General features: G+C 34.8%; 1 protein-coding gene across 1 annotated transcript in view; it reads right to left on the bottom strand.

Moving 5' to 3' along the window:
- HEATR5A (HEAT repeat containing 5A) overlaps positions 1-12,330 on the bottom strand; it is a 116,378-nt gene that overhangs the window by 42,120 nt on the left and 61,928 nt on the right. Inside the window, exons 15-21 of the mRNA XM_024551343.4 lie at positions 11,123-11,286; positions 10,864-11,039; positions 7,502-7,607; positions 6,713-6,903; positions 5,671-5,827; positions 2,982-3,171; positions 1,670-1,839 (exon numbers count right to left, since the gene is read on the bottom strand). Coding sequence (XP_024407111.2) covers positions 1,670-1,839; positions 2,982-3,171; positions 5,671-5,827; positions 6,713-6,903; positions 7,502-7,607; positions 10,864-11,039; positions 11,123-11,286 — 1,154 coding nt within the window. The remainder of the gene's footprint in view (positions 1-1,669; positions 1,840-2,981; positions 3,172-5,670; positions 5,828-6,712; positions 6,904-7,501; positions 7,608-10,863; positions 11,040-11,122; positions 11,287-12,330) is intronic.

Here is a 12,330-nt window from a genome sequence, read left to right as displayed (position 1 = left end):
TGTTACTTCTGATTTTCTCAACTGCTCTGAATGTACCCACAAAAAAAATCTGATAATCATCTCTATTTTTTATATGTATACAACCTTTCTCATCTGGGAAAAAAATAAGTTTGATCAAGTTTAATTCACCAAGAATTAGTAGTTAGTCTTATTCTTTACTTTTCAATAAACTTTAATAAATGAATTCATGTAGAGTTAAGGAAATTTCAAAAGGCTATTACTGGAAATTTCCTACTGCAATTTAAGAAGAAAAAAATGGCAGCATCATTATATTTAAATAGAGAGTGAAAGTTAGATCAATTGCAAAAGAGTGGATATTTTCAATAATTGGTTTTGGCAGTGGTTCTTCAAATATAAACAGTAATATTCCTGGGAAAGCTGCAGAGCAGTAAAGGTACAATCCTTTTCCAGTAAGTGCTATTTTCTCTAATACATGTTTAACTCAGGAACCAAAATTTCTACCAGAAAAGTCAGTCATATCCTCTTTTTAAGAGTCTTACATAATTACGATCATCAAAATCAATATGAGATAATATAATCTATGTTTAAGGTGTACATCAAGAAAATAAAAACTGCTACTTTATAGTGGCTATTAAGTGCCTGGGACATGTACCTTTATAGGCAGCATCTTGTGTAATCCTTGTGTTTCAGACAAGGGAGCTGAGGCTGCAAGAGGTTATGGGACTTCCCTAAGGCCACCTAAATAGGAGGTGGCAGAGCTCAGAGCTGTTCATAACTACAGAGTCAGTAGGAATAATGAAGTGAGGACTGGACAAGAAGTTCAGAAATATGGATTCTAGCTTAAAGCTACCACAACCTAGTCAATTACTTGACTTTCTTGGTCCTCACTTTATCTTTTTACTGAGAAGACTGGTTTTAACAATATCTGAGGTTCTTTCAATGTCTGAGATGCTTTCTCATTTTTCCTCAAGCTTGAAAATGAAAGGTTTTTCTAAATAAAGTAATAATTCTCAAATCTCACGTTACTAATGGAAGTGTGTTATGAACACTGCAGGGTTAGAAAAAGTTAAAAAGCAATGGTGTCAGTTTCCATTCTAAGAGTAACACTTTTGAGGCAAGTCCAGATAGAAACTAGTGATGCTCAAGGTCAATCTTAAAACCACTGATTATGAATCACCTCCTGTATTCATTAGACACATTAGCAGAACCAAAATATTGATGCATATGCTGCTAGAATATTAAGGAAAACATGTTATGTGCCCATTTCAGATGGAAAGGACTTTGTATATAATAATTTGGAATAAAGAAAAAAGAAAAGCCCTGACTGGTGTGGCTCAGTGGGTTGGGCATCGTCCTGTAAACCGAAGGGTTGGCATTTCCATCCCCAGTCAGAGCACGTGCCTGGGTTAAAGCCAGGTCCCTGGTTGGGGGCCTGCAAGAGGCAACCAGTTGATGTTTCTCTTCCTCCCTTCACCTCTCTCTAAAAATAAATAAATTCTTTAAAGAAAAGAAATTTGAAATTTCTTTAGGAAAAAAAGAAGAGAAAAAAAATGTTATCATATTAATTTATTATATAAAAATTGGACCCCCATTTTCCCCAAAAGACTAGAACTGAAGGAAAATAGCTATTGTACACATTCTAGAGAATAATTAAAATAAATGTTTCCAATAAAAGAAACTAAAAACTCATCTGTAATTTTATACTCACACAGAGGCAGCAGACCAGGCTAGACAAGTTGACATATCGGGGAGCAAACATATGAAGTTGCTGAAGGCAAGAGATGGCCTGAGCTTGAACAAGGCAGTCTGGGTTATCTTGCATCACTGCGCAGCCCAACAGACAGGAAGTCCTTAAGGTAGAAATTGAAGTACTGTTACCTAAAATGAAAGCAGAAAGCTTTTAATAACTGGCCTATAAAATCATTACTCTTTAAACACATATTATTAGGTTAAATTTTTTTTTTCCAATTTTAAATTTAAGAATCTGTGAAGTCAATTTCTTCTACAAAAGCAGGGATAATCCCACTGAAAGACTTTTAGATGAGTATTAGTTATTCTTAGTCTGAAAGATTTATGGCAATACAAACCATTCGGCAAAGTAAAACGTAACACTATATCCTGGCTGGTACGGCTCAGTGGATTCATCACTAGCCTAAAAATTGAATGGTCACTGGTTCGATTCCGAGTCAGGGCACATGCCTGGGTTGTGGGTCCGGTTCCACATGTCCAGTTGGGGCATGTGAAAGGCAACCAACTGATGTTTCTCTCACACATCTATGTTTTTCTCCCTCTATTTCTCCCTCCCTTCTCCTCTCTTTAAAAATAAATAAAATAAAATCTTAAACCTTAAGACTACCTGTAGATTATTCCAAATCATCATGAAAAGTGGAATTAGAAATTGCTAATGAACTTAGGCCTGCTTGTATTAGCTGAGAGTTACTTTCATGTACTGACAGCATATAGTATGCATATGAACAGATCAATATGAGTTTCTGGACATGGTCACTTATTTCTTAAAAGAGATTAAGAGTTCTTTAAACTATTCTACTTCATCTCTGTCATTTTAATTGTTAAGAGAAGCATTTTTAGGACAGATCAAGTCTTTCTAAATATGTACTCCTTGTCTTCTCAAGGTAAGAGAAATCAGATCGAATGGCATTTACTTAACAAAATAGACTACTGAGCACCTACTATATGCCAACCACAAAGGCTTTTCAAGTTTCTCCTCATTTGATAGAGGAGAATATCAAAGCTCAGAGATGTAAGGATTTGCCCAAGGTCACCCAATTAAGTAGTGGTAAAGCTTACATCAACTATCACAATTTCTATGCTAGTTTCCTATTATGTCATCATCCAGGATTCAAAGTCTTCCCAAGAGTACTCAACATCCTGCCAATATATTTCAATAGAACATTCTGTTAAATTTCACTTCAATGCTAAGTATTTGAGTCAGTAATTTTTGAATTCATTTTTATATGTATATTTTTCATGTAAAACATCACAAAAACAGCTATGCATACCTTGTAGCTCTGGACCTAAAGTAGTAATAAGGGCATTCAAACAACGACCAAGACTTTGATGAACTTCAGCATGAGTAGGAGGGACATTTAATAACAACATTATAATAAGAGAAAGGGTAGGTTCCACATGCATATAATAGAGTGGGCCAGCAGAATCAATGATCAGTGACAGAGCATGTAGTGCCCAGGTCTGTGGAGACAGAAAAAAAAATTTAAATGTTACAACAGCAGCATTAAGAAATATAAAACACAATGAATTATTCTTTCATCGAAGCAAGTGATAAAATAAAGGTAAGGCAAACTCTTTGTGTGCTATTTCTAACTTGGAAAGAAAAATTAAGAAAGTTTTTTGCTTTAAATAGCCAGTAAAAAACCCCCTGAGAAACAATCATCTAATTTAGAATGGTATATTTAGATATATCGCAGCACTAAGAATTGCAAGATAATGTTTGGTTCTTTGGCTAACATCTTGAACTAAATTTAATTTGTTAAAAATTGCTTACTGTTCTACCTATATAATGAAAATTCAAGTTTTTAAAAGATTCAACAAAATCTACAACTACATGCAATAATACAAACAAATCTCTCAACGTGAAAGAAAGCCAGATATAAAAGACTACACACTGAATGGTTCCACTGATACAAAATACCAAGGCAGGGAAACTGACATGCTGTTCCAGACTGGGACAGTGGCTATCCTTGGTGGGACAGGTGGTAACTAGCAGAGACCATGAGGACAGTGTGTGGAGTACTGACAACGTTCTGTTTACTGATCCAGGTGTAGGGTACGTGGTGTATTCAATTTGAGATTCTATTCAGAGAGATGAACACTTATGACAGGTGCACTTTTATATTTATAAAATAAAAATATATTTTATATATAAATATGTATTTTATAGATAAACATATATTAAAGATATATTTATACAAGTATACTAAACAGACAAAATGCCCTCGAGCCAAATTTGGACTGCCATGTGTTTTTATAAATAGTTTTACTGAAACATAATCATGCTCATTTGTTTATGTATTATTTATGGCTGCCTCCCTGCTACGGTGGCAGAATTGAGCAGTGACAAAGACTGTATGACATGTTAAGCCTAAATAATTTACTTTCTGACCCTTTATAGAATAAATCTGTCAACTCTGGTTTAAATGAATCAAGACTGGCCATATGCTGATCACTGAAGTTGGATAATGGGTATAACAGGTTCATTAAAGTATTCTCTCAACTTTTATTTATGTTTGAATTTTCCATAAGAAGAAGTACACAAAAAGTTCTCCCCTCAGGAAATCAACTTATAAAGCATTACTTCTTTTATCAATGGATGTATAAAAAATCTTACATTACTTTAAATGCTACAAAAATGAACTCCTGTTAATTGAGAGACAGCAGAAATGCAGAAGAGTCAGATTTGAGGACAATGGAAGCCATGGAATGAGCGTTTAAATTAATCAATAAAAACATATTCAATATGAAAGTATGTGTGTCCCAAAGAAACTTCTTGAATGTAAAGAGAAATATAATAAGTAGAAACAAACAATACTGTACGATGAAAGAATGGAACATTCTTGAGTGGACTGTAAGTCAACTCAAGTACTACATGATATGGAGGAGACCATTAATATTATAACGAAAGCTAATTGTGGCTTAGAGATATTGAAGTTTGACAAGAATGTGTTTCAACTGTATTTTAGAATACTAAACAGACTGTATGATCAGACAGGAAATGGGAGAAGAGCGACAGGAAAAAAGTAAGTGCAGACATGAGAATGGCATGCGTGGGATAAAAAGTAGATCATTTGTAGAGAACACCAGTACTCTGGGATAATGAGAGATGAGGTTCCTGGGTCAGGTAATGAAACTTAAATGAGAAGTTGATTTAAGAAGCAATAAGCAGTTTTTCAGCTTTTCAGTAGGGAAGTGGCAAGACAAGTCTTTCAGGAAAACCAATTTGGCTTCTTATCTAGGGAGAGTTGAAAAGAACAGAACCTAGAAGTAAAGTGACCGGGTAGGAGGCTCTTATAGTAAATAAAGACACCCAGGAAATAGAATAAGGAGAGCAAAAGAGCAGGACCAGTAACAATCACTCAAGATCTGATTAACATAACAGGAAAATGATGATTTTGACAGAAAGGGGTAAGATGTGTGTAACAATTTAGTAAAGTGGTTAAGAACATGGATTTAGATTCTTTGGCTTGTATTCTGAAATTGAGTTACTAAGCTTCTTTAAGCATCAGTTTTCTTTCTGTATGATGGGAGTATACACCCTAGATTGCCATGAGGATTAAATATATTAATAAGTTTAGAAGAATGTAATATAATGCCTGGTACCTATTTAAAATTTTTTTTTAATTTATTGATTTGAGAGAGAGGGAGAGAGGGAGAAACATTGATTTGTTGTTCCATTTATTTATGTGTTCATTGGCTGCTTCTTGTATTAAGCTCTCCAAAACGGTAGATGTTATCATTAAGTTGGCGGAGAGATTCATTCTCGGAAAAAGATACTGAACTTGACTTTAGATAGTGAGTGTGAAGTAAAAATAGTGAGATTTAAATTTAAAAAATCCAACATGGTTAAAAAGGGCTTTGATATTTATTATGAGAGGGAAATTATTTACAAATTACTAATGGTCAATAAAAACAGAATGTGCATTATCTACGAAAGGTATCACATGGGGTATTTACCTGCACATCAGGAGAAGTGCTGTCCTGAGACAAAGTATAAAGGATTCCCACACAAGAATTCAAATGTTGAGAACTTATTCCTCCTAAATACCTATGGAGGGATCCCAAAGCCAATGAATGCCCTGTTCTGGTAATCGCGTCCCTTGCTGATTTCAGTCTGTAATTATGGATATAAAAATAAATGATAAGGACTGAAGCAAAACTATTGCATGATATTGTCACTTAGGTAAAACTTTTTGTATGACTAGTTCTAAAATTCAGAAATATATGTTTACTATTAATTGATCCAAAAATTTTTTGAAATAATCAGAAAGGTATCTTGCAAAGAAAAACCTTTTAAATAAAAATGTCTTCACATTATTAATGATTATGTAAGTAAAAACAATTTCAATGTCTTTCATAAATACACACACACTAAATTTATATGGAGGGCATTCTTAAGTTTATTAAGCTACATTTTAAAATCTCAGATTGCTGAGATACTTTAATTCCATAGAGTTCAACTCAAGAACTTTGATTTTAAAATTAAATGTAATAGGAGAAATGAATATTTATTAGTAATTTTCTTACATACTGTTTGCTAATTTAAGCACTTTACATTTAGTATTTTAATCCTCCCAACAACCTTGAGATTCATACTATTATCAGTTCCTTTTTCCATTATTGAGGAAACCAAATATGGTAGGCAAAGTAACTCTTACAAAGTAACCATCTATTAAATGGAAGAGTTGGGATTTGAGCCGAATTAGTAATCTACTCCAGACTTCCATTTCTGAACCAAATCACATACACATATTCGGTAGATGAGAAGGTCAAAGTGCTACCTACGTTACTACCACCACTACCACTACAACTTTATCTATCTGTATGTAACTAATCTAACCATGAACTTTCATTTGTGGTTATTTTATTTTTTCATTACTTTCACTGTTTATTAACTAATTTACGTTAACATTCTTAAAGAAGTCAGGGCAGTATTAACGACCTTCTATACTCAGTTTTGACACGTAGTCTAGGAATATTCAATGAGAATTTCACTTACTTGTCAAAGCTAACTTGAGCTAATGAGGCAGTAAAAGGTCCATCATCAACGACTTGGGCTAACCTAGCCCATGCCTCTGCAGCTGCACATCTCAAGAGGGGGTTGGAACTTTCTAAGGCACCCATCACTAATGCTAGGGCAGGTCTTCTCATTTCTTCTGGACCCAAATTTCCCTTGGAACCAGCCACATACTGAAATATATAAGAAATAATCCAAACTTAAAATTGCAGTGAATTTTCTTATCTAATTTGGAATGGATAATCTAGTTAACCAAATATGTTCATACTTGGCTTACTACTTAAGAAACATTGATTTGTTGTCTTCTATGTGCCCAGACTGAGGATTGCACCAGCAACCTTGGCATATTAGGACAAAGCTCTAACCAACTGAGCTACCTGGCCAGGGCCAGAAGAATATTAATGAGGATTTCCATAACATATATGACCAATGAAGCCTATTATATTTTACTGAGAAACAACAGTTACAAATGTTCACAATGAGCCAAATATGGTCCAAATGCCACAGTCTGCCAATCCAAGGTCTAGGATATTGGGCTCAGTAGGTTAAGGCATGGCTCCAAGTCAAGGTTATCTGACAAACAAGTTTTATATGTCAAAGAAGTAAAAGGGAAATTATAAATCCTAAAACATTTTCATTAGGAGATAAAGAAAAATGCGGGATGGAGAGAAGTAATGACCCTTTAAAAACACCTTCCTCTAACCTACCTAGTTGACCCTAACACTTAAAAAACGAAAATCAAGCACATGAGAGTTTTAAAAATAGAATTACCTTCAAGAAACTACAAACAGAAGAAACAACATGTAACTGAACCACTTGTTGGCGAGCTCCTTTTGTGTGCTTTATACTGTCCAAAAGCTGTTCCAACACAAGAAGCCTAAAATCAGAAACAAAAGATTTGAAAGCATATTAAAAAAAGAGAATTTGTTAATCAAGGTAAAGGCAAAGGGCGGTACTATCATACTACTAATTTATTTTGTTTCATTATTTTGTTGGAGCCAAAATGTTGAACACACTTAAGCATTTCAAGAAAAGAAAATATATCAGAACCAATGCAAAAATATTTTGATTATGTGTAATTCTGACAGTGGGGGAGAATCACTATTTTGTAAAAAAAAAAAAGTTACAAATGAATGTATCACTTAATAAAGATTTACATGGGCGAATTCAGCTATTTCAGCAATTATTTTCTAAACAAAGAATATCTCAAAAGTTACTTGCATCAATTTTTGTTCTTAATAGCAGGACTTAATTGGATTCAAAGACACTGCTTCATTTGAAATGTTGCACCAACTTTACCTCAACTATCCTTTAAAAATGTACTTGGGATCATATTATATATAACATAATATTAACTCTTACTTTTCTCACTTAACATTACATCTTTAGTACTTCTCACATCATTTTTATTCTTTCATAACTTTAAAGTAGCCAAGTTTTATAATACACATGTACTATGATTTATTCAAACTTTCTACTGGTGGAGAGCAATTTCCTATTTTCACAATTCTAGTTATGATGACTATACACTTTGTTCAGTCTGGGGTTGAATATATCCATTAGTTATTTATGTATCTTCTGTGAATTGTTTTTCATTTTCTTATAGCATAGAGCTTTTAAATCTTACATTGAAATTAAAATAACCATGAAATAAACCACGCCATCTCCTCACTAATTTTTCCAATGTTTAAAAACACTGTTTCTATGCCCTGTACTCTCCCTGCCCCACCACCACCCAAATCAGGAAAACTGAAATAATGTTTAAAATTATTTTTTTGGTTGTAAACTATCTTGATGTTAGGTATAGAATCTTATAATTTCATCTTCACCCCTCTAGAACTTGTGGTGGATCACTAAAAATTTTGGGAAAACCACACTAACTCTAAATACTCTGTTTATTTAAATATTTATTTATTTCAAGGCTAATTCTGTTGATCATAATAAATTTTAAAAACTCAGAAAATTCACCTTTAGTTCTCCCATCTAGAAAGGGCCACCGTTAACATTTTGGTACCTTTGTTCTACTTTCCCCCTGACTTCCAGGCATATGGATATCATTTCTACAAAACTGGGATCATACTGTACATACTTTGTTAATAAACATTATTCCCATTTCATTAACTATATTTGAAAATAATTTTAGATATCAGTATTACATAATCTGGGAATACAACACTTTCACCATTGCCATAACTTGGGATATTTTGGCTATTTCTAATTTTTCTTATTGTAAATAACATGATACATATATCACATACAAATATTTTTCTGCTTGTTTTTCAAAACCATCTTTAAGACATTTTGTTTCAAAAATACATTTATGTCCAAACTGCCCCACAGGAACTATGGAGGATGGCTGTAACAAAACAAAGAAATTACAAACAATAAGGTCAGGCTCTGTGAGTTTAAAAGCCTCAAACACTGCCCTGGCTGGGTGGCTCAGTTGGTTGGAGCGTTGCTCCATACACCAAAAAGGTTGAGAGTCTGATCCCAGGTTAGGGCACATGCCTAGGCTATGGATTAGATCCCTGGTCAGGGTGCAAACAGGAGGCAACCAATTGATTTTTCTTTCTCACGCTGATGTTTCTCTCTCTCTCTCCCCCAAATTAATAAACAAATCCTCAGGTGAGGATAAAAAAACACAAACCTCCAAGAGCATTATTAGATCATATTCTAATCATCTGTTATAATGAAACTATATCATGTTGAAAGTACTAAAAACACACAAGGTTAGAGCCTGAGAATTTTGTAATACTGTAATTAACTTTGACCTGAATTTTCTTGCCCACATTTAGGGGCCAAAGACTATAGTCAGGACTGACAGAGCCCCCAATTTTTTTCTACATCTTTTAATCTCAAATCCTAACAAAGATACCAAACACCCCTCAAAGACAAAACAACAACAACAAAACTATTCTGAATCTTAGGAAGATGGAGATGACTTTTCTTCTTAAATTTTTTTCAATTACAGTTGACATTCAATATGGTATTAGTTTCAGAGGTATACAGCATAGTGGTTAGACATTTATATACCTTACAAAGTGGTAGTTCAGTACCCACCTGGTACCATACATAGTTATAGACTGTATTATTTTGTTTTGTTTCTTTAATTGATTTGAGAGAGAGAGAGGAAGGGGGACAGAGAGTGAGAGAGAAAGATCGATTTGATGTTCCACTTACTCATTCATTGGTTGATTCTTGTATGTGCATTGACAGGGGATTGAACCTGCAACCTTAGTGTATCAGGAATATGCTCTAACCAATTCAGCCACCTGGCTAGGGCAAGAATCAACTTCTTAAAGGATCATTGAGTATTCTCCACTTCGACATCATAGATAGGGATTAGAGGCTCTTTTTCAGTAAGTGTCCTCTCAATGCAGCAGGGAGGGCTCATGTGTGGGTTAACCGCCCATGAGCTCCGGAAGTTCTACGTGGCATCTTGGGAGCCTCATTCACCTGGATGTGCTCATCGACCAGAGATTCTACATTTAAACCCTTAAGTTTAGCGTTACTGTCTTCATTGTTAAGCATGTGCAGCAAAAATTCAGCATTCTTTCTGGGCCACTGGCCCACATTTTGGCCTGGGCACAAAATGGCACACATTGCTTCTATAAAGTGACATCCTTCAGATAACTGGTGGCTTTTGGATGCATACTGTTGACGATCCAGGCAATTTCACAAGTGTTCTTAAAGTGAACGCAAAGATTTGAACCTCTCGATTTGCGTGATTCTGTGGGTTTTTCTAGATCAAGTAAATAGCAACTGATTTTCAGAGGTTACTTCAGGCCTTCAGGAAGAAAAATCAATGTTCTCCTGTCACTGAGTTCTCAGTTGTTTTTTCAGCTAGATAATAAACTATTGTGGGTAAAGTACTGTATCCATAATAGTGTCTATCAGCTTTTAGTTTAATCCAATCACTTAATTTAATCATTAACTAATTACTTCTTATTAAATATTAGGTAAATTAATAAGAACCATTATTATCTGTCATCTGTGAGAACTTCTGACATTCTTCTTACCCACCAGGTATCTGTTATGCATTCACTGAACCAATTACCAGTCTGGAAATATTACATTTCAAGATAAGTGAATTTTTTTATTTCAGGGTAAGTGAACTATTGAAGATGGTTTACCTTTGAGCTTCTCCCACATGAGCACATACAACTCCGAAGAGCTTGACTGCAGAGCCAATAACTGATAGTGTTGGAGGTAGGGGCTTAGGCACTGAATCTCCTTCTATATCATTCTCATAGACAGAATAAGGGTCATACTCCAGACTTCCACAAGCAATACCATTACTAAGCAGGAGCTAAAACAAAATAAATATGTAAGATTTTAAAATCACTGCCCACAAATGCAATAAACCCAAGAGTTATTGAAAAATGACCATACCTGTTCTTCAATAAATCTATGGTCAGTCTCTTGTAGTAAAGGACTTAGTAACAAAAGATCATCCGGATGACAGAGTGGTGGAAGTAAAAATGCTGACGCTGCCACCTGTATGTCAGGGGCAGTCAAGTCAGCAGCCAGCTCTTTGAGAATAGCAGAGAGGTTTCCTGTTGAGGCAGAGAAAAAAGAATAGCAGTTAACTAGACTATGGGATTAAAAAAAGCCCAGGGTGAGCTTTGATCTACATATTGGGAAACTTTAACCTATCACAGCCAAAGCTTAGATACCTGATCCTTGAAAAATGCCCTACAAACGAATGGCTCAACTCAGTGCTGCAGCTGATTGCAAGGTTAAGAATGGATACTGAAAATACACCTCAATGGATGTGTGTGTAAACCTTGTAATGAATAAATACTGCCATCATTTTAAATAAAATGATATCAAATACAAAAACAGAATAAAGACAGACAAATAGATACAAAAGCAGATGGACCATATCTGTTTAAAAAACATAGCCTGGGAAAAATTTATAAGCATAGATGTTTTTGTCATGGAAAATTTCAAACAGATACAAAAGGAGACATAACAGTATTATGGCACCCCAACTCTCCACTGCCTAGCACATGAGTGTCATTCACCTTGACCAGGGGGATCAATCTCATTTGACCTACACCCCTCGTCGCTATCTCGCCACTCCCTACATTATTTTGGAGCAAACCGTAGAAATGTACCATTTCATTGTGAATCACTAAAGTTATTGACATTTTAAACAATTCATTCTCATAACATCATGTTTTAAAAACCACTAAACAACAATACCCATTTAGTGTTTAAATTTTCAATGGTCTCAAATGCCTGTTTTTGTGCTTTGGTTTGAATCAAGATCTAAGTCTACATGTTGCCGCAAGTTGATATATCTTGTTTCTTTCAACCAAAAGTTATCCTCTCTATTCTTCCCTCCCACCCCCCTCCGACCCCCGTAATTTATTTGAATAAATGAAGTTCTCTGTTCTGTTCTCTGTTCTGAAGTTTCTACAGTCTGGACTTTTATGACTATAGCCCCTGACCCCCAGTGAGTTTAATTTATTCCTCTACCATCTGTACTTTTTTGTAATTTGGAACTTGGATCTGGAGGGGATTCTTTTTTTGGGTGCCAAGGTAGTCCACAGGTGGCACTGTAATAGTCTATAAGACATGAGACAGGATATTGC

Source organism: Desmodus rotundus, chromosome 7, assembly GCF_022682495.2.
Source record: "Desmodus rotundus isolate HL8 chromosome 7, HLdesRot8A.1, whole genome shotgun sequence".
NCBI lineage: Eukaryota > Metazoa > Chordata > Mammalia > Chiroptera > Phyllostomidae > Desmodus > Desmodus rotundus.
Note: the sequence above shows the minus strand (reverse complement) of the source record. Positions and strands in the feature narration are given on the sequence as shown.